The sequence below is a fragment of the Pseudorca crassidens genome, chromosome 7, assembly GCF_039906515.1.
Source record: "Pseudorca crassidens isolate mPseCra1 chromosome 7, mPseCra1.hap1, whole genome shotgun sequence".
In the NCBI taxonomy this organism is placed as follows: domain Eukaryota; kingdom Metazoa; phylum Chordata; class Mammalia; order Artiodactyla; family Delphinidae; genus Pseudorca; species Pseudorca crassidens.
In genome coordinates this window covers 88,213,494-88,235,663 of record NC_090302.1, presented here as the reverse complement: position 1 = coordinate 88,235,663, position 22,170 = coordinate 88,213,494, and the positions used below count along the sequence as shown (strand labels likewise).

Here is a 22,170-nt window from a genome sequence, read left to right as displayed (position 1 = left end):
TTTGTGAATGGTATGAGGTAAAAGTGTAAATTTATCTTTTTGGTTATCCAATTGTTTCAGCACCCTTTGTTGAAAAGACTATCCTTTTCCAGTTGAATTGGCCTGGCACATTAATTGAAAATCAATTCATCATACATATGAGGCTTTACTTCTTTCTATTCCTTTATTTTTCCAGCTTGTCTTCCTGTATCTAGCTTATTTCACTTAATGTCCTCCAAATTCATCCATGTTATTGCAAATGGCAGTGTTTTCTTTCCTCTCACAGCTGAATAATAGTTCATTGCATGTATGTATCACATTCTTTTTAATCCACCTTTCTGTCAATGGACATAGATTATTTCTGTATCTTGGATATTGTGAATAAGGCTACAGTGAAAATGAGAGTGCAGGTATCTCTTCAAGTCCTGGTTTCATTTCCTTTGGGTATATACTTAGAAGTGGGATTGCTGTATCACATCATAATTTTATTTTTAATTTTTTGAGGAATGTCCATACTGTTTTCCATAGTGGCTGCACAAATTTACATTCCCACCAAGAGTATACAAGGGTTTCCTTTTCTCCACATCCTCTCAAACACTTGTTGTCTCTTGGCTTTTTGATAATCAGTATCCTAATAGGAGTGAGGTGATATCTCATTGTAGTTCCCCCATCCCCAGCTTTATTGAGATATAATTGACATGCAACATTGTTTATGTTTAAAGTGTACCATTTGATACATGTGTATATTTAAAAATGTTTACCACAGTAAAGTTAGTTAACACATCCTTCACCTCACATAATTACCATTTTGTTGTTGTTATTGTGAGAATATTTAAAATCTATGCAACTTTAAAGCATACAATACAGTATTACTAACTATAGTCACCATGCTGTACATTAGATACCCAGAACTTATGCCTCTTATCACTGAAAATTTGCACCTTTGACTGACATGTCCTCATTTCTCTCACCCCTGCAACCCCTGGTAACTACCATTCTGCTTCTGTGAGTTCAGGTGTTTAGATTCTACATATAAGTGAGGTCATACAGTATGTGCCTTTGGCTTATCTCACTCAGCATAATGCCCTCAAGGTCCATCCATGTTGTGGCAAATGGCAGGGTTTCCTTCTTTTCAATGACTGAATAATATTCCTCTGTGTGTGTGTCTCTTTATTTTCTTTATTTGTTCATCTGTTGATAGACACTTAGATTTTTTCCATGTCTTGGCTATTGTGAATAATGCTGCAATGAACATGAGTGCAGATATCTCTTTGAGATACTGATTTCATCTCTTTTGGATATATACCCAGAAATGAGAGTTTTGAATTACATGGTAGTTCTTTTTTTAAAAATTTTGAGGAATATTTATACTGTTTCCACAGTGGCTGCACCAATTTACATTTCCACCAGCAGTGCACAAGGGTTCCCTTTTCTCCACATTCTCATCAGCATTTGTTATCTCTCTCTTTTTTTTTGATAGCCATTCTAACAGATGTGAGGTGGTATCTCATTGTGGTTTTAATTTGCCTTTTCCTGATGATTAGTGATGTTGAGCACCTTTTTGTGTACTTGTTGGCCATTTTTATGTCTTCTTTGGAAGAAAGTTTATTGAAGTCCTCTGTCCATTTTATAATCAAATTATTTGCTTTCTGCTATTGAGTTCTGTATGTATGTACCCCTTATGAATATTAATCCCTTATGAGATAGATGGTTTGCAGACATTTTCTCCCATCCTGTAGCTTGCCTTTTCATTTTGTTGACTGTTTCTTTTGCAGAAGATTTTAAGTTTGATGTATGTAGTCCCACTTATTGATTTTTGCTTTAGCTGCTTGTGAGTTTGGTGTCATATCCAAAGAAAAAAGAAAAAAGTGGCCAAGATCGATGTCAAAGATCTTTTCCTCTGTGTTTAATTCTAGGAATTTTACAGTTTCAAGTCTACTGTGCTTCCATTTCAACTTGAAGGACTTATTTGAACATTATTTGCAGGGCAGATCTAGTAGTAGTGAACTCCCTCAGCTTTTTGTCTGGGAATTCCTTAATTTCTCCCTTATTTTTGAAGGACAGTTTTGCCAGATATAAAGTTCTAAGTTGACAAGTTTCTTTTCTTCAGCACTTTAAATGTGTCATTCCATTGCCTCCTGGGATCCCTTACACATGATGAGTAGCTTTTCTCTTGCTGCTTTCAAGATTCTCTTTTTGCATTTGGTTTTTTCATTGTATGTCTTGGCATGGGTCTCTTTAGATTTATCCTACGTGGAATTTGCTGCTTCTGGAATTTTTTTGTTGTTGTTTGTGTTTTTTGCTTTAAATTTTTTTAACATCTTTATTGGCATATAATTGCTTGACAATGTTGTGTTAGTTTCTGCTGTATAACAAAGTGAATCAGCTATATGTATACATATATCCCCATATCCCCTCCCTTTTGCATCTCCCTCCCACCCTCCGTATCCCACCCCTCTAGGTGGTCACAAAGCACCGATGAGCTTCTGGAATTTGTAGAGCTTTGTCTTTCCTCAAATTTCGTAAGTATTCAGCCATCATTTCTTCAAATAATCTCTCTCATCTTCTGGGACTCCTAGAATTGTATATATTGGTCCTTTTGATGGTGTCCTGTAAATCCCTCAGGTTCTATTCACTTTTCGTCATTCTTTTTTTCTTCTTGATCCTCAGACTCAACAATTTCAAATGACCTGTCTTCAAGTTTACTGATTCTTCCTTCTGTCTATTTGAGTTTGCTGTTGAACCCCTCCATCTCCAGTGAATTTTTCAATTCAGTTATTGTATTGTCACCTCCAGAATTTTTTTTTTTTTGGCTCCTTTCAACACTATCTCTCTTTGTTGATATTCTTATTTTGTTCATATATTATTTGCCTGATTTCCTTTAGTTGTTTGTCCAGGTTTTCCTTTAGCTTTTTTGCATGTTTAAGTAAGTTGTTTTAAAGATGTTGTCTAGTGAGTCTGTTACCTGTGTTTATTCAGGGATAGTTTTTGGAGATTTATTTTGTTCCTTTGAATAGGCCCTTTTTCTTGTTTCTGTGTATGCCTTATGATCTTTTGTTGAAAATTTGGCATGTGAGAAAACAGCCACCTCCCCTTGTCTTTGCAGATTACCAAGCAATACCTTCAGTAATTGGCAGGGTATATCCTCAGCCTTGGGATCCACTTGGGATGAAGCTAACATCTTCTCAGTTTTTTTTCCTGGGCATGAATCTTGCTTGCGCCACATGTGTGCATTCCCCTCCCTCCAATTTCCCTGGAATACATGGCTGCTGTTAAGTGTGTTATCTTCTCAGAGAATCTTACGACTGCTTCTCAGGGCCTTGCATGACCCAGGCATCCATGGGTCAGTGATCCCCTTGCAGTTTTCATGTGCTGTTGTGCTTTCCACTTCCTTCAGTGACTTCTGCCAATCTGAGATCTGAGCTATGCTGTTGTTCCCTGTCAGAACTCTGGAGTCAAGTGCAACAGAAATCAGTTCCTCGGGTATCCCACAGACTAGTCCTTCTGACCTGAGGGAGGGAACTGGGAATTGGGTTACTTCATCTCAACCATGCCACACCTGGGAGAAAGTGGAGTGAGGGTGGGTAAAAAGGCCATAAAATGTCCTACCATTTGAAAGTGGGTTTTTTTTATTTTTTATTTTTCTTGATTGAGCATTTGCTTGTTGCAATCACTCTGTGAAAGCAATGTACCTTGTGTGAACTGGCTATCTACAGCTGAGGCAATCCCCAAATGAGTCTGACAGCTGGGTGCTCCCTACCAGCAACACTCCTAGTAGCTGGGATAATGATTCTTCATTCCTGAAGAGGGATCTAGGTGATGTGTCACAGCATCCACGTCAGACCTGAAGTCATGAAAAGCAGAGGAAGATTATGTGTAGATACAGGCCACATATACATAATGGCCATCCAGTGGCTCTAAAGGTGGCTAACAGGGTGTCAGAAATGGAGTAGAGTATCAGCTCTGATCTTGACCCCAGAAAATTCATGTGTACCCTGACATTTCATTATATGAGTTGTTTAATGTTCTTTGGCTAGAAAAGTTGACAAACTGGAGTACCAGGCACCATGAAATATGAGGGAGAAATGAGGACAGATTGTTTAAATATGAACACAGCATGGCCCAACCCAGATTTCCTTTATTCCACCCATGCAGACAGGTGAAATTCTCTGGAGAAGTTGAAGAAGAGGGGATGTGACTTACAGGCACCAGCTGGGAATGATATGCTGGAAAGAAAACAGTCAACTTAGGTAAAGTCTAAATATTGAATGTGAAACCATTAGCCTCTTCATTTTCACAGAACTTCTGTTGCTGGGCTAGTTTTCATCTCCTTCCTATCCCCTAAAGGCAGAAGATTGTAGAAACAACTATCTCAGAGAAAAGATCTTCAAATACTGACACTTGGGAGAACCACAACTAAAAAAGTGGCTCATTGCCTGATCACTTGACAAGTAGCAGTTCTCAAACTGTGGTTCGTGAACTTCTTGGGGGCCCTAGGAGGGCCCTAGGATCCTTTCAAGGGGTCCAAAATATCAAAATTATTTTTATAATATTTCAGATGCTATTTGCCTTTTTAAATGTGTTAATCTTTGCAAAAGATGGTGCAAAAGCAATGAGTAAAACTATTGGCCCATTTAGCATGAATCAGGACAGTGGTACCAGTGTACTAGTAGTCATTCTTTTCTTTACTGACACACTCAAAGTTTTTTTTTAAAGTCAGTTTCACTTAAGATTCTCTTTCTTGAAGTAAAATTTATTAATTTTATGGAAATCTTCACCCTTTAGTAATGACTTTAATATTCTGTGTGACAAAATAGGAATATACAAAAGCATTTGAGCAATTGTTTGAATTTGTGACCTGAAGTTGATGCTTTTTTTCATGGGAAACCACTTTTCCTTGAAAGAACTACTGACAGATAAAATATAAATATTCAGACCTGGGTATCAATAGACATTTTCTCAAAAACAAATAAAATGAGCCAACCACTTATGACAGTATTTGTTACCAATGATAAAATTTAAGCTTTCAAGTGAATTTGTAATTTATAATTGTAAATGCCAGTGAGAGTTTGTCAGCTTCTCAATATTTAAAAATGTTTCTGATGAGATCATTGGTGATATTAATAATATTTTTGATATTATGTAATAGAATGTATTAACATTTGAAAGACCTGCATATCTCAGTGAACCAGTATTTTCCAAGTGACCAATGCATAGTGTAACATGCATAATCTATGAGTAAAAGATTTATTCATTATGCAGAAAATAGGCTAAGGGATTTTAATGTAATGGTATGAGAATTTATTGATAGGTATTTAGATTCCACATTGCAACTAACCTTTAAGAAGACCAGTTGTTGAATTTTGGTGCAGTATCAAAGCAGCATATCCATAATTATCTAAAAGAACTATTAAAACGCAGCACCCCTATTCCAATGATGTGTTGACATGAGCCTGGATTTTCTTCATACACCTCAACCAAAAAAGTGCATCACCACGGACTGAATGAGGATGCACATAGGAAAATCTACTTGTCTTCTAATAAGTCAGACATTAGAGATTTGCAAAAAATGTAAAACAATGCCACTCTTTTCCCCATTTCTGTTGTTTTGAAAAATAGTTTCTTGTTTTGTTTTATTTTGTTTTTTGAGGTACACGGGCCTCTCACTGTTGTGGCCTCTCCCGTTGCGGAGCACAGGCTCCGGACGCGCAGGCTCAGTGGCCATGGCTAACGGGCCCAGCCGCTCCGTGGCATGTGGGATCTTCCCGGACCGGGGCACGAACCCGTGTCCCCTGTGTCGGCAGGTGGACTCTCAACCACTGCGCCACCAGGGAAGCCCTTGCCTTCATTTTTGAAGACTATTTTCCCTAGATACAGAATTGTAACCTATTAATTTTTGTCTTTCATCACTTTACAGATGTAGTTCCATTGTCTTGTGGATGTCATTTCTTCTGATTACATGTCAGCCATTTTTTCTTTTCACTGTTTCCTACATGGATTGTCTTTTGTTCTGCTTTCAGGATTTTGTTATTATCTTGGTTTTCAGAATTTTGACCAGAATATGACTATATGTGGATTTCTTTGAATTTATCCTGCTTCGGGTACACAGAGCATCTTGGAATTGTGGGTAGATATATTTCACTAATTTTGAAAAATCATGGCCATCGTATCTTCAAATATATCATCTAATTATTCCTTCTTATACTCCAATAACACATAAGTTAGACTGTTTGATATTGTCTCACATACTTCTGAGCTCTGTTCCAGTTTTTTTAAAATAGTTTTATTGAAGAATAATTGACATACAATAAATGACACATTTAAAATTTGATAAAGTGTATATTAAAATTTGATGTAAAATTTAAAATTTGTGGAATGGCCAAGATGGCAGAATAGAAAGACCCACAGTTTATGTTCTCCCATGGGAACACCAGAATTACAACTATTTATAGAGCAACTATTCATAAGATGGCCTGAAGACTAGCAGAAAAGATCTTGTTCTGCAGAGCTGGAACGCCCAGCTCGGGGTCTCTTCCCTCCGTCGTCAAGGAACTGCCCCAGAGCCCAAGGGGAGGGCGGCCTCACTGAGGCTGCCGGCTCTGGAGGGGCCCTGGCAGCTGAAGCCGCAACAGTCATGGGGACAGCAGGCCGGATCACTCATCCTGGGATAAGCCAGCTGCCATGTCATGAGGACACTCAAGCAGCCCTAAGGAGAGATCCATTTGGCAAGGAACTGTGGCCTCTTAACTACAGCCATGGGACCATGTGAATGAAAGGCTCTTGGTGCTGCAGCCAGGAGTCAGTGTTGTGCCTCTAAGGTGGGAGAGCCAACTTCAGGACACTGGTCAACAAGAGACCTCCCAGCTCCACATAATATCAAACAGCGAAAATCTCCCAGAGATCTCCATCTCAACACCAGCACGCAGCTTCAATCAACGACCAGCAAGCTACAGTGCTGGACACTCTATGCCAAACAACGAGCAAGACAGGAACACAACCCAACCCATTAGCAGAGAGGCTGCCTAAAATCATAATAAGTCCACAGACACCCCAAAACACACCACCAGACGTGGACTGCCCACCAGAAAGACAAGATCCAGCCTCATCCACCAGAACACAGGCACTAATCCCCTCCACCAGGAAGCCTACACAACCCACTGAACCAACCTTAGCCACTGGGGACAGACACCAAAAACAACGGGAACTACGAACCTGAAGCCTGCAAAAAGGAGACCCCAAACACAGTAAGATAAGCAAAATGAGAAGATAAAAACACAGAGCAGATAAAGGAGCAAGATAAAAACCCACCATACCTAACAAATGAAGAGGAAATAGGCAGTCTACTTGAAAAAGAATTCAGAATACTGATAGTAAACATGATCCAAAATCTTGGAAATAGAATAGACAAAATGCAAGAAACATTTAACAAGGACCTAGAAGAGATAAAGATGAAACAAACGATGATGAAGAACACAATAAAGAAATTAAAAATACTCTAGGGCTTCCCTGGTGGCGCAGTGGTTGAGAGGCCGCCTGCCGATGCAGGGGACACAGGTTCATGCCCCGGTCTGGGAAGACCCCACATGCTGCGGAGTGGCTGGGCCCATGAGTCATGGCCACTGAGCCTGTGTATCCGGAACCTGTGCTCCACAATGGGAGAGGCTACAGAAGTGAGAGGCCCGCGTACCGCAAAAAAACAAAAAAACAAACAAACAAAAAAACGCTAGATGGGATCAATAGCAGAATAACTGAGGCAGAAGAATGGATAAGTGACCTGGAAGATAAAATAGTGGAAATAACTACTGCAGAGCAGAATAAAGAAAAAAGAATGAAAAGAACTGAGGAGAGTCTCAGAGACCTCTGGGATAACATTAAATGCACCAACATTCGAATTATAGGGGTTCCAGAAGAAGAAGAGCAAAAGAAAGGGACTGAGAAAATATTTGAAGAGATTATAGTTGTAAACTTCCCTAATATGGGAAAAAAAATAGTTAATCAAGTCCAGGCAGCACAGAGAGTCCAATACAGGGTAAATCCAAGGAGAAACATGCCAAGACACATATTAATCAAACTGTCAAAAATTAAATACAAAGAAAACATATTAAAAGCAGCAAAGAAAAAAACAAATAACACACAAGGGAATCCCCATAAGGTTAACAGCTGACCTCTCAGCAGAAACTCTGCAACCCAGAAGGGACTGGCAGGACATATTTAAAGTGATGAAGGAGAAAAACCTGCAACCAAGATTACTCTATCCAGCAAGAATCTCATTCAGATTTGATGGAGAAATTAAAGCCTTTACAAGCAAGCAAAAGCTGAGAGAGTTCAGCACCACCAAACCAACTTTACAACAAATGCTAAAGGAACTTCTCTAGGCTACAAACACGGGAGAAGGAAAAGATCTACAATAACAAACCCAAAACATTTAAGAAAATGGGAATAGGAACATACATATCTATAATTACCTTAAATGTAAATGGAATAAATGCTCCCACCAAAAGACACAGATTGGCTGAACGGATACAAAAACAAGACCCATATATATGCTGTATACAAGAGACCCACTTCAGACCTAGAGACACATACAGACTGAAAGTAAGGGGATGGAAAAAGATATTCCATGCAAATGGAAACAAAAACAAAGCTGCAGTAGGAATTCTCATATCAGACAAAATAGACTTTAAAATAAAGACTATTAGAAGAGACAAAGAAGGACATGACATAATGATCAAGGGATCTATCCAAGAAGAAGATATAACAATTGTAAATATTTATGCACCCAACAAAGCACCTCAATATATAAGGCAAATACTAACAGCCATAAAAGGAGAAATCGACAGTAAGACATTCATAGTAGGGGACTTTAACACCCACCTTTCACCAATGGACAGATCATCCAAAATGAAAATAAATAAGGAAACACAAGCTTTAAATGATACATTAAACAAGATGGACTTAATTGATATGTATAGGACATTCCATCCAAAAACAACAGAATACACATTTTTCTCAAGTGCTCATGGAACATTCTCCAGGATGGATCATATCGTGGGTCACAAATCAAGCCTTGGTAAATTTAAGGAAATTGAAATTGTATCAAATATCTTTTCTGACCACAACGCTATGATACTAGATATCAATTACAGGAAAAGATATGTAAAAAACGCAAACACATGGAGGCTAAACAATACACTGCTTAGTAACGAAGTGATCATTGAAAAAATCAAAGAGGAAATAACAAAATACCTAGAAACAAATGACAATGGAGACACAACGACCCAAAACCTGTGGGATGCTGCAAAAGCAGTTCTAAGGGGGAAGTTTATAGCAATACGAGCCCACCTTAAGAAGCAGGAAACATCTCGAATAAACAACCTAACCTTGCACCTCAAGCAATTAGAGAAAGAAGAACAAAAAAACACCAAAGCTAGCAGAAGGAAAGAAATCATAAAAATCAGATCAGAAATAAATGAAAAAGAAATGAAGGAAACAATAGCAAAGATCAATAAAACTAAAAGCTGGTTCTTTGAGAAGATAAACAAAATAGATAAACCACTAGCCAGACTCATCAAGAAAAAAAGGGAGAAGATTCAAATCAATAGAATTAGAAATGAAAAGGGAGAGGTAACAACTGACACTGCAGAAATAAAAGAGATCATGAGAGATTACTACAAGCAACTCTATGCCAATAAAGTGGACTGCCTGGAAGAAATGGACAAATTCTTAGAAATGCACAAACTGCCAAGACTGAATCAGGAAGAAATAGAAAATATGAACAGACCAATCACAAGCACTGAAATTGAAACTGTGATTAAAAATCTTCCAACAAACAAAAGCCCAGGACCAAATGACTACCCAGGCGAATTCTATCAAACATTTAGAGAAGAGCTAACACCTATATTTCTCAAACTCTTCCAAAATAAAGCAGAGGGAGGAACACTCCCAAACTCATTCTACGAGGCCATCATCACCTTGATACCAAAACCAGACAAGGATGTCACAAAGAAAGAAAAGTACAGGCCAATATCACTGATGAACATAGATGCAAAAATCCTCAACAAAATACTAGCAAACAGAATCCAACAGCACATTAAAAGGATCATACACCATGATCAAGTGGGGTTTATTCCAGGGATGCAAGGATTCTTCAATATATGCAAAGCAGTCAATGTGATACACCATATTAACAAATTGAAGGAGAAAAACCATATGATCATCTCAATAGATGCAGAGAACACTTTCGACAAAATTCAACACCATTTTTGATAATAACCCTGCAGAAAGTAGGCATAGAGGGAACTTTCCTCAACATAATAAAGGCCATATATGACAAACCCACAGCCAACATCATCCTCAATGGTGAAAAACTGAAAGCATTTCCACTAAGATCAGGAACAAGACAAGGTTGCCCACTCTCACCACTCTTATTCAACATAGTTTTGGAAGTTTTAGCCACAGCAATCAGAGAAGAAAAGGAAATAAAAGGAATCCAAATCGGAAAAGAAGTAAAGTTGTCACTGTTTGCAGATGACATGATACTATACACAGAGAATCCTAAAGATGCTACCAGAAAACTACTAGAGCTAATCAATGAATTTAGTAAAGTAGCAGGATACAAAATTAATGCACAGAAATCTCTGGCATTCCTACACACTTACGATGAAAAATCTGAAAGTGAAATCAAGGAAACACTCCCATTTACCACTGCAACAAAAAGAATGAAATATCTAGGAATAAACCTACCTAAGGAGACAAAAGACCTGTATGCAGAAAATTAGAAGACACTGATGAAAGAAATTAAAGATGATACAAATAGATGGAGAGATATACCATGTTCTTGGATTGGAAGAATCAACATTGTGTAAATGACTCTACTACCCAAAGCAAGCTACAGATTCAATGCAATCCCTATCAAACTACCACTGGCATTTTTCACAGAACTAGATTAGAAACTTTCACAATTTGTATGGAAATACAAAAGACATCAAATAGCCGAAGCAATATTGAGAATGAAAAACGGAGCTGGACGAATCAGGCTCCCTGACTTCAGACTATACTACAAAGCTTCAGTAATCAAGACAGTATGGTAGTGGCACAAAAACAGAAAGATAGATCAATGGAACAGGATAGAAAACCCAGAGATAAACCCACGCACATATGGTCACCTTATCTTTGATAAGGGGGGCAGGAATGTACAGTGGAGAAAGGACAGCCTCTTCAATAAGTGGTGCTGGGAGAACTGGACAGGTACATGTGAAAGTATGAGATTAGATCACTCCCTAACACCATGCACAAAATAAGCTCAAAATGGATTAAAGACCTAAATGTAAGGCCAGAAACTATCAAACTCTTAGAGGACAACATAGGCAGAACACTCTATGACATAAATCACAGCAAGATCATTTTTCACCCAGCTCCTAGAGAAAAGGAAATAAAAATAAACAAATGGGACCTAATGAAACTTCAAAGCTTTTGTACAGCAAAGGAAACCATAAAGAAGACCAAAAGACAACCCTCAGAATGGGAGAAAATATTTGCAAGTGAAGCAACTGACAAAGGATTAATCTCCAAATTTTATAAGCAGCTCATGCAGCTCAATAACAAAAAACAAACAACCCAATCCAAAAATGGGCAGAAGACCTAAATAGACATCTCTCCAAAGAAGATATACAGATTGCCAACAAACACATGAAAGAATGCTCAACATCATTAATCATTAGAGAAATGCAAATCAAAACTACAGTGAGATATCATCTCACACCGGTAAGAATGGCCATCATCAAAAAATGTAGAAACAATAAATGCTGGAGAGGGTGTGGAGAAAAGGAACACTCTTGTACTGCTGGTGGGAATATGAATTGGTACAGCCACTATGGAGAACAGTATGGAGGTTCCTTAAAAAACTACTAATAGAACTACCATAGGACCCAGCAATCCCACTACTGGGCATATACCCTGAAAAAACCATAATTCAAAAAGAGTCGTGTACCAAAATGTTCATTGCAGCTCTGTTTACAATAGCCCAGAGATGGAAACAACCTCAGTGTCCATCATCGGATGAATGGATAAAGAAGATGTGGCACATATATACAATGGAATATTACTCAGCCATAAAAAGAAATGAAATTGAGCTCTTTGTAATGAGGTGGATAGACCTAGAGTCTGTCATACAGGGTGAAGTAAGTCAGAAAGAGAAAGACCAATACCGTATGCTAACACATATATATGGAATTTAAGAAAAAAAATTTCATGAAGAACCTAGGGGTAAGACAGAATTAAAGACACAGACCTACTAGTGAATGGACTTGTGGATATGGGGAGGGGGAAGTGTAAGTTCTGACAAAGTGAGAGAGAGGCATGGACATATATACACTAACAAACGTAAGGTAGATAGCTAGTTGGAAGCAGCCGCACAGCGCGGGGAGATCAGCTCAGTGCTTTGTGACCTCCTGCTGGAGTGGGATAGGGAGGGTGGGAGGGAGGGAGATTCAAGAGCGAAGAGATATGGGAACATATATATATATATGTATAACTGATTCACTTTGTTATAAAGCAGAAAGTAACACACCATTGTAAAGCAATTATACTCCAATAAAGATGTAAAAAAAGAAAAAGAAAAGATCTTGTACAACTAAAGATATAAAGAAGGAACCACAATGAGATAGGTAGGAGGGGTATAGTCAAGACCCATACCATGGGTGGGTGACCCACAAATGGGAGGATAATTACAGTTGCAGAGGTTCTCCCCAAGGAGTGAGGCATCTGAGCCCTACACTGGGCTCTCCAACCTAGGGGTCATGCACCAAGATGAGCTCCCAGAACATTTAGCTTTAAAGGCAAGCTTAATTTTGGAAGACCCAGAGGTCTGAGGTAAATAGAGACTCCACTAAAGGGCACAAAAAATCTCACATGCTCTGGGACTCAGGGCAGAAGCAGTAATTTAAAAGGAGCCTGGGTCAGACACACCTGCTGATTTTGGAGAGCCAGGAGGCAATTGGGACTCACCATGGGGACACAGATGCTGGAAGAATCCATTAGGGGAGCTCATCCTACCATGAGTACTCTGGTGCTGGTGAGCTCCATTTTGGAATCCTTCCTCTGGCTTATTAGTGACAAGATCTGATCCCACCCACCAGCCAGTGGGCTCCATTCCAGGGACACCCCAGGTCAAGCAGCTAACTGGATGGGGACACAGCCCCACTCACCAGCAGGCCAGCTGCCTTAGAATCCCCTGAGCCCCCAGCTGTCCCAGGACCCGACCCTGCATACCAGTGGGCCTGCACTAGCCCTAGGACCCCTGGGGTCCCAATAGAAGGAATCAGCAGTATATTAGGTGATACAGAGGAATGGATCAGCAAACTGGAAGACAGAGTAGTGGAAATTACTGAAGCTGAACAGAAAAAAGAATTTTAAAAAATGAGGGCATCTGGGGTGACATAAAGTATACTAACATTTGCATTATAGGGGTCCCAGAAGGAGAAGAGGACATATTTGAAGATATAATAGCTGAAAACTTCCCTAATCTGGGAAAGAAAATAGACATCGAGGTCCAGGAATCAAAGAGAGTCCCAAACAAGATCAACCCAAAAGGGACCACACCAAAGCACATTGTAATAAAAATGGCAAAAAGTAAAGGCAAAGACGATATTAAAAGCAGCAAGGAAGAGTAACAAGTTATGTAAAAGGGAACTCCCATAAGGCTATTAGCTAATTTTTCAGCAGAAACTCTGCAGGGCAGAGGGAATGGCATGATATATTTAAAGTGATAAAAGAGAAAAAACTACACTCAAGAATACTCTATCTAATGTCTATCAGTCAGATTTGAAGGAGAGATAAAATAGTTTACAGACAGGCAAAGCTAAAAGAGTTCAGCATGACAAAACCAGCTTTACAAGAAATGTTAAAGGGACTTCTCTAAGCATAAAAGAAAAGGCCACAACTAGAAATATGAAAATTATGAGAGAAAAAAATCTCACTGGTAAAGGTAAATATATAGCAATGGTAGTAGACTAACCAGTTATAATGTAAGCAGGAAGGTTAAAAGACAAAATTAGTAAAATCATCTATTTTCACAGTAACAAGGGAAACACAAAACAAAAAGATGTAAAATATAATGTCAAAAACAGTAAACATGGAGGGTGAGTTAAAAACACAAGGTTGTTAAAATGAGTTTGACTTAAGAGATCACCAACTTAAAATAATCACATAAATATATAGATTGCTATATATAAACCTGGTAATTACAAACCAAAATCTATAATAGATATACACACAAAAAAGAGCAAGAAATCCAAACATAACACTAAAGATAGTCATCAATCATAAAGGACGGTAGTAAAAGAAGGGAGGAACAAAAAAGAACTACAGGGGCTTCCCTGGTGCCGCAGTGGTTGAGAGTCCTCCTGCCAATGCAGGGGACATGGGTTCGTGCCCCGGTCCGGGAGGATCCCACGTGCCGCGAAGTGGCTGGGCCCGTGAGCCATGGCCGCTGAGCCTGTGCGTCCGGAGCCTGTGCTCCGCAACGGGAGAGGCCACAACAGCGAGAGGCCCATGTACCGCAAAAAAAAAAAAATTACAAAAACAAACCAAAAACAATTAACAAAATGGCAATAAGTACATAACTTATCAATAATTACTTTAAATGTAAATGAACCAAAAGATTTAGAGTGGCTGAATGCATACAAAAACAAGACCCGTATATATGCCGCCTACAAGAGACTCACTTTAGATCCAGAGAGACACACAGACTGAAAGTGAGGGGATGGAAAAAGATTTTTTTTTTTTTTTTTTTTTTTTTGTGGTATGCGGGCCTCTCACTGTCGTGGCCTCTCCCGTTGAAGAGCACAGGCTCCGGGCGCGCAGGCTCAGCGGCCATGGCTCACGGGCCCAGCCGCTCCGCGGCATGTGGGATCCTCCCGGACCGGGTCACGAACCGGTGTCCCCTGCATCGGCAGGCGGACTCTCAACCACTGCGCCACCAGGGAAGCCCGAAAAAGATTTTTTTATGCAAATGGAATTCAAAAGAAAAATGGCGTAGAAATAGTTATATCAGACAAAATAGACTTTAAAACAAAGACTGTTACAAGAGACAAAGAAGGATATTACATAATGATCAAAGGACGAATCCAGGAAGATATAACAATTGTAAATATAAATGCACCCAACATAGGACAACTTAAATACATAAGGCAATATAAACAGACATAAAGGGAGAAATTGACAGTAACCCAATAATAGAAGAGGCCTTTAAAACACCACTTACATTAATGGACCGATCATCCAGACAAAATCAATAAGGAAATACTGGCCTTATATGACACAAGACAAGATGGACTTTATGTGTGTATGTGTGTGTGTGTATACATATTAAAGACTTAAATGTAAGACCTGAAACCAGAAAACTGCTAGAAGAAAACATAGGCAATAAGTTCTTTGATATCAGTCTTAGCAACATTTTTTTGGATATGTTTCTGCAGGCAAGGGAAACAAAAGCAAAAATAAACAAATGGGACTTCATCAAACTAAAAAGCTTTCACACAGCAAAGGAAACTATCAACAAAATGAAAAGGCCACCTACTGAATGGGAGAAGATATTTGCAAATGATACATCCGGTATAGGGTTAATATCCAAAATATACAAAGAACTTGCAAACTCAACATCAAAAAATAAACAACCCAGTTAAAAAATGGGCAGAAGATCTGAATAGACATTTTTCTGAAGAAGACACACAGTCAACAGCTATCAGCATCACTCATCATCAGGAAAATGCAAATGCAAATCAAAATCACAATGAGATATCACATCACACCTGTCAGAATTGCTATTTTCAAAAAGACAAGAAATAACAAGTGTTGGCAAGGATGTGGACAAAAGGGAACCTTCATGCACTGTTGGTGAGAATGTAAATTCATACAGCCACTATGAAAAACAGTATGGAGATTCCTCAAAAAATTAAAAAATAGAACTATTCTACGATCCAGCAATTCCACTTCTGGGTATTTGTCTGACAAAAACAAAAACACTAATTCAAAAAGATATAAGACCCATATGTTCATTGGAGCATTACTTACAAAAGCCAAGATATGGAAGCAACCTAAATGTCCATCAATGGATGAATGGATAAAGAAGATGTGAGATATATATATATATATATATATATATATATATATATATATGTAAGGTATAATGGAATATTAGCCCAAAAAAGGAAGAAATACTGCCATTTGTGACAACATGGATGGACATAGGGGTTATTATGCTAAGTGTAACAAATCAGACAGAAAGACAAATACTGTATGGTTTCACTTATGTGTGGAATCTAAAAAGCAAAACAAATGAACAAGCATAACTAACTAGAAGCAGAGTCATAGATGTAGAGAACAAACAAGTGGTTGTGTCTTCCTATGCATGAACAAGGTCTTTTTTTAATGTCTTTAAAAATACCTCTCAGTGATGTTTTGTATTTTAAAATCTTGTAAATCTTTTGTCATGTTTATCCCTCAGAATTTCATATTTTTGATGATTTTGTAAATATTATAATCTTTCAGGTTTCAATTTCTGGTTGTTCTTTATAAGAACACAATTTTAAAAATCTTGTTTCCTGCAAGGTGCTAGACATTTTAGTTTCATCAAAACTAATCATTGGATTTTCTACATAGGAGATCATCCCATTGTGAATAAAGACGTTTTTACTTTCCATTCTGGATGCCTTTTATTTACCTTTTTGCACTTATTCCAGTGGGCTCCAATTCACTATTGAATAAAGGTGGTGAGAGTAGACATCTTTGTCTCATTTCTGACATTTGTTGAAAAGCTTTCATTCACTATGTCGATTATATGTTTCACAGGTGGAGGAGGTTTCATTTTATTCATAGTTTGCTGAGAATTTTTACAAATTAGGAATGGATTTGATTTTGTGAAATGCTTTTCTGTGTCTATTTAAATAATCTTTATTTTCTCTTTTAGCTTGTTAATATGGGGCTTTACATAGATTGATTTTCAGATGTTAGATAAATCTTGCATTTCTGGGACCCTTTGGTTATAAGGCATTCAGTTTTTAAAAAATCCTTTTTTAACATGGTTTTTTTTCTTTTCACTCTTTACTTTTTGTGTTTCAGTTTGAATATTTTCTATTGACCTGTCTTAAGTTTGATTCTTTCCTCTGTTGTCTTACTAGGAAGTCTACTGAAAGACTTCTCCTCTGATATATTTTTCATTTCTAGCATTTCATTGACTCTTTCTGAAAAAAGGGATAATTTTCATCTGTATGCTAAAATTCTCCACTATTCATGTTGTCCCTCCTGTCTTTCCTTTAAAATGCTCATCACAGTTATTTTAAAGTTTCTGTCTGGTAATTCCCATATTGGGGCCCTCTCCGGATCAAGAATCTTTCCTCTCTTGGTGATGACTAACATAGACTGCCATTGCCTGTGTTAATTCTAAGACCCAAAAGTCTTAGAGTTCCCTCAGTTCTCCTACTCTGCCCCAGACTTCAGCAGACACTGCTTGCCCACACCTCAGCAAGTTCTCTCTCAGCCCCCCTATCCTTCTCCCAGCTGTAGACCACCACTACCTCATACTCAGTATAAGGCCCAGGAATTCCTGTTGGGTTTCTCTTTGTTTTCCTCTTTGTCCCCAATTTTTAGCAGTGTCTGTCTATATAAGCTCCCCTTATATCTGGGGCTACTAAAGATTCTAAACCCTCAAACTAGCTCACATTTGGCCTTCAAAAATTCTTCTTATCCCTGTCTGTGGCACCCCCCTCTCCCTCCTGCTGCTCTTTCAATGACAAAATTAACTCGGGTGCCTTTTTTTAAAGAGGGGTCTGTCACCTTTTTTTTTTTTTCGGTACGTGGGCCTCTCACTGTTGTGGCCTCTCCCGTTGCGGAGCACAGGCTCCGGACGCGCAGGCTCAGCGGCCATGGCTCACGGGCCTAGTCGCTCCGCGGCATGTGGGATCTTCCCAGGCCGGGACACGAACCCGTGTCCCCTGCATTGGCAGGCGGACTCTCAACCACTGCGCCACTGGGGAAGCCCACTTTTTGTATTTTTGCTTAGCAGTTTTCTTGGTGACCTCAGATTTCTGATGGGTTAAGCAATCATTTTTTTGATACTATGATTTTATAGGTCATCTGCCTTTGTTTTTGCTGATTGGTTTTTTGGGTAGGAGAGACATTTCCCTGTGACTTTCTATGTCCTAAGCAGGAGTAGAAGTTCCTAATGTCTTTTAAGTTCCATTTCCAGTTGTCTCTGAGGTCCAGTGGCACTCCTGCCCCATCATCCTTGAATTTCCATTGTTGCTTAAGCTGAGTAGAGTCTGGTTCACCTCATTTTAATGCCCAGTGTCCTCACACTGCAGTGGGAAAACACTGGGAAGACGTTATGCAGAAACTGCCCTCTACTAGAAATGCCTCCATTTCTTTACTTGCAAAATGGGGCTAAAATTCCCTGCTCTATCTACTCACGAGTCTCTTGGGAGAGTCTTCTGGAATAATGGATGTGAATGAGCTCTGTAGCATGTACAATCAATATGCATGTTATTACTAATTTGGTTGTGCTGGGTCTTAGATACGGCAGGTGGGCTCCTTAGTTGTGGCTCATGGGCTCCTTAGTTTCAGCTGGCCAGCTCCTTAGTTGTGGCATGCAAACTCTTAGTTGTGGCATGCATGTGGGATCTAGTTCCCCGACCAGGGATCGAACCCAGCCCCCTTGCATTGGGAGTATGGAGTCTTACCCACTGTACTACCAGGGAAGTACCTAAAGTTTTGTATTTTCCACTACCTCATTATCTATGGAACCCAGGTCTTCTCTCCATTGGTACTTCCACTTTCTGGTTTGGGTCCATCATTTCTCAGCAGGAGCTTACCATGTGATAGCTACCCTGCCTGAGCACTTTAGGCAACTGTGCTATCCTTATTACAGATATGTTCTATGGATTCCTGACTCCAACTCTTACCAGCTGTGTGAAGTTAGAGAAATAGTGTAATATCCCAAAGCCTCAGTTTCTTTGTTAGTAAACTGGGGATAAAAGTAGCATATAATCTCATAGAGTTGTTGTAAGAATTAAATGCCATGTTTGAGATGTGTGCCTGGCATACTGGAAGTAACTTCCCCAAGGCCATGTAGTCAGTTTGCATCTGGGCTAGCCTGAAGCCCAAGTTGGTGATGCCAAAGGCATCATTTCAATCATGGAGTTATGTGGTCTCCAAATAGTTTTCTGGGCTCTCCACCTCACCTTTGTTACATATTCCAAATAAACATACTCTTAAGTTCTTTCCCTTGCCCTAAAACTTTTATTTGCCACTCAATGCCAGGAACTCTCTTCACATCTCCAGATGAATTTTCCCAGCATTCAAAGTTCTTGACTGTTGTGGATAAAACTTATCTGTTAAGCATGCCTTATTGCTATGTTTTAGCTCACAAGCGCTCTGGCTGTGTCTTGAACAATAGGTAAGCTGAGGACAGGCAAAGATGTAGAGGGCTATTGTAGGTTGTATGGGAGAGGGCATTTCCAGGGGATAAATGATGGGGGTGAAGACCAAGGGACAGGTAAGGAAGGTGGCATGTATGGGAAGCAGAGAGCAGGCTATTGGGTGCATGAAAGATGTGCACCATGGAAGGTGAGGCTGGAGTAACATCCACAGATGGACTGTTTGGACCATGAGCACAGGTATAAGCTGCCTAATTTTTGTTCAGTAGGTGATGGGGAATCCATAAAATTGGTTTGAGAGGTAAAGACATGGCAATCTGCACTCCCTGCAGGGCTTCTTGCTCCTGGTTTCACTCCAACTATTTCAGAGGTCAGACAGTCTGGAGTAGACTCTCACGGCTCTTCTCCCACTTTGTTCTCCTGGCAGCCTCTGAAAGGCCCAGCCTCACCCACCATCAGAAGGGTACTCTTTATAGCCTCATACTGCTGAGACACCACAGCTTGAAGTTCTGAGAAAAAACATAGAATATGACCACAAGATCTCAACATCTGCTTGTCCACATTGAAATCCCTCTGTGCCTTAGTTTCCTCAACTGTGAATTGGGAGTAAGAGCACCTACTTTGGAGGGGTATTATGTAGTGTAAATGAGAGAATGTAAGAAAAGTGTATAGCACAGGGTCTGGTATGAAGCCAGCCCCCATTAAATTCTTCTGCCCTGGCCTTCCCTTGGGACAGTCTTCCCTCTAGCACTTTCCATTCACAGTGTGTCTGAGGACACAAGAAAGCTGTCCTTGTGTGTGGGCATAACCTGCAGGGTAGGGCACTCAGTGTTTGCCTTCAAGAACACACAGGCGATCCATGAACAGAACAGAATAGAGATGACTGGCAGTCCAGGTTTCCAACACAGTAGTGAGCACGTGGAAGGACACTGCTCACGAGGACAGCAATGTGATGCAGAGGAAGACACAGTTTGCATCAAGTGATGTCTAATTACAGCTCTAGGAGTCAACGGCTGAGGAACTTGGGCATGTCCCTCCACTCCTCTGATCCTGTTTCTTTCCTGAAATTGTTTTGATGTGAGGTGTCAGTGAGAGAATACAGGTCAAGTGCTGCATATCGTCTGGCGCTGCCAGAGCTAGGTGGGGTCTGCCTTCTCCCACACGGATTCCCTATGAGACCCAGTGGAGGGGAAAGCAGTCAGGATGGTCAGAGAAGCTACTTGTTGCTCTCGAGGCCTCACTGTGGCCTGGACCTCTGGGACCAACCCTGCTGTGATGGTGAAACAATTCTGTGACATCTATGTGCCATGTGGCTCTCCGTCTTGACTCTGTGCCAATTCTGTTGGGAGATTTTACAGAGGGTGTAGCACTGCACTGTCCAGTAGAAATATAATGTGAACCACATGCATAAGTTTAAATTTTGTAGTAGTCGCATTAAAAAGAATGAAAAGATATGAAAATGCTAATATATTTATTTAACCCAGTATATCTAAAATATTGTTTCAACATGTAACCAATATAAAAATATTTATTAATGAGATAAATTATTCTTTTTTCATACTAAGTCTTCAAACTCCCATGTGTGTTTTACATGAAAAACAATCTTAATTATGACTAGCCACATTCCAAGTGCTCAATAGCCATACAGGACAGATCTAGCGGGACTCGACCTTCGGGAAACAGAGCCATGCTGCCATCTGGTGGTTATGTCATCAAATAGCACCCTGAGCACCCACAGGCCCTGTGCTGACACCAAAGACACAGAAATTACATGCTTCCTTCCTCCGGAGTGCCTTAATTCCAGTGAGAGAAAAGGTGGTCAGAAAGAACCAACCTTCAGAGGGTGAAAAGTCCCAGAAGAGAAGGCTCTTACAATGCTCTGGGATTTGGAAACACCAAGGATGATAGCAGAGAAGTGAGAAGGTACTAGGAACAAGGAGGCATTTCACGGATGGAGAGGAGAATGACCTGCATGGGGCCACATGATAAACAGTTGCCCTGAGGTAAGGAGACTCTTGGCCAGGCCTCCAGAATCTCTCACATGGACCATGGAAGCCACTTTAAAAAGTACTTTTTTTTCCTTTTTTTTTTCCCTAAATAATGAATACATCCAATAATTCAAAATCTGATAAGTACAAAAGCAAACAGTCTCCCTCCCATCCCTGCCCCCTAACTACCCCATTCCCATTTAGTGAAGCATACAAGCAATGCCATGATAACCCTGTACACAATTATTCTACATGTGCAAGTATATCCGTAGAATAAGTTTCTTGAAATTATTGGGCCCAAATATATGTGCATCTAAAATTTTGATAGATAAGTAATAGCCTTCTTTAAAAATTTAGCTTTATTTAGATAATAATCTACATATAATAAGTTCACTATTTTAACTGTACAATATGATGAGTTTTGAAAAACGTATATGGTTATGTAACCACAACCATATCATGATATAGAACATTTCTACCACCCCATAAAGTTCCCTTTTGGCCTTTTGCAGTTAATCCCCTCACCCCCACCCCAGCTTCTGACAACTACTGATCTGTTTTCTGCCTTATAAGATGGCCTTTTCCAAAATATCATATGAATGGAACAATATAGAATATAATCTTTTCTGTCTGGATTCTTTCATTTAGCATATGGATTATGTGATTCCTCCATATTCTTAGGCTTCATATATCAAGGTAGTACTTTTTATTAAGTACTATTCTATTCTATGGATACATTATAATTTAACCATTCACCAGTAGATGGACATTTG

At 39.5% G+C, this 22,170-nt stretch overlaps 1 protein-coding gene across 1 annotated transcript in view; it reads left to right on the top strand.

Moving 5' to 3' along the window:
* LOC137228374 (tripartite motif-containing protein 54-like) overlaps positions 1–5,826 on the top strand; it is a 51,033-nt gene extending 45,207 nt beyond the window's left edge. Inside the window, exon 5 of the mRNA XM_067745485.1 lies at positions 4,135–5,826. Coding sequence (XP_067601586.1) covers positions 4,135–4,161 — 27 coding nt within the window. The 3' untranslated portion in view covers positions 4,162–5,826. The remainder of the gene's footprint in view (positions 1–4,134) is intronic.
* Positions 5,827–22,170: the final 16,344 nt, after the last annotated feature.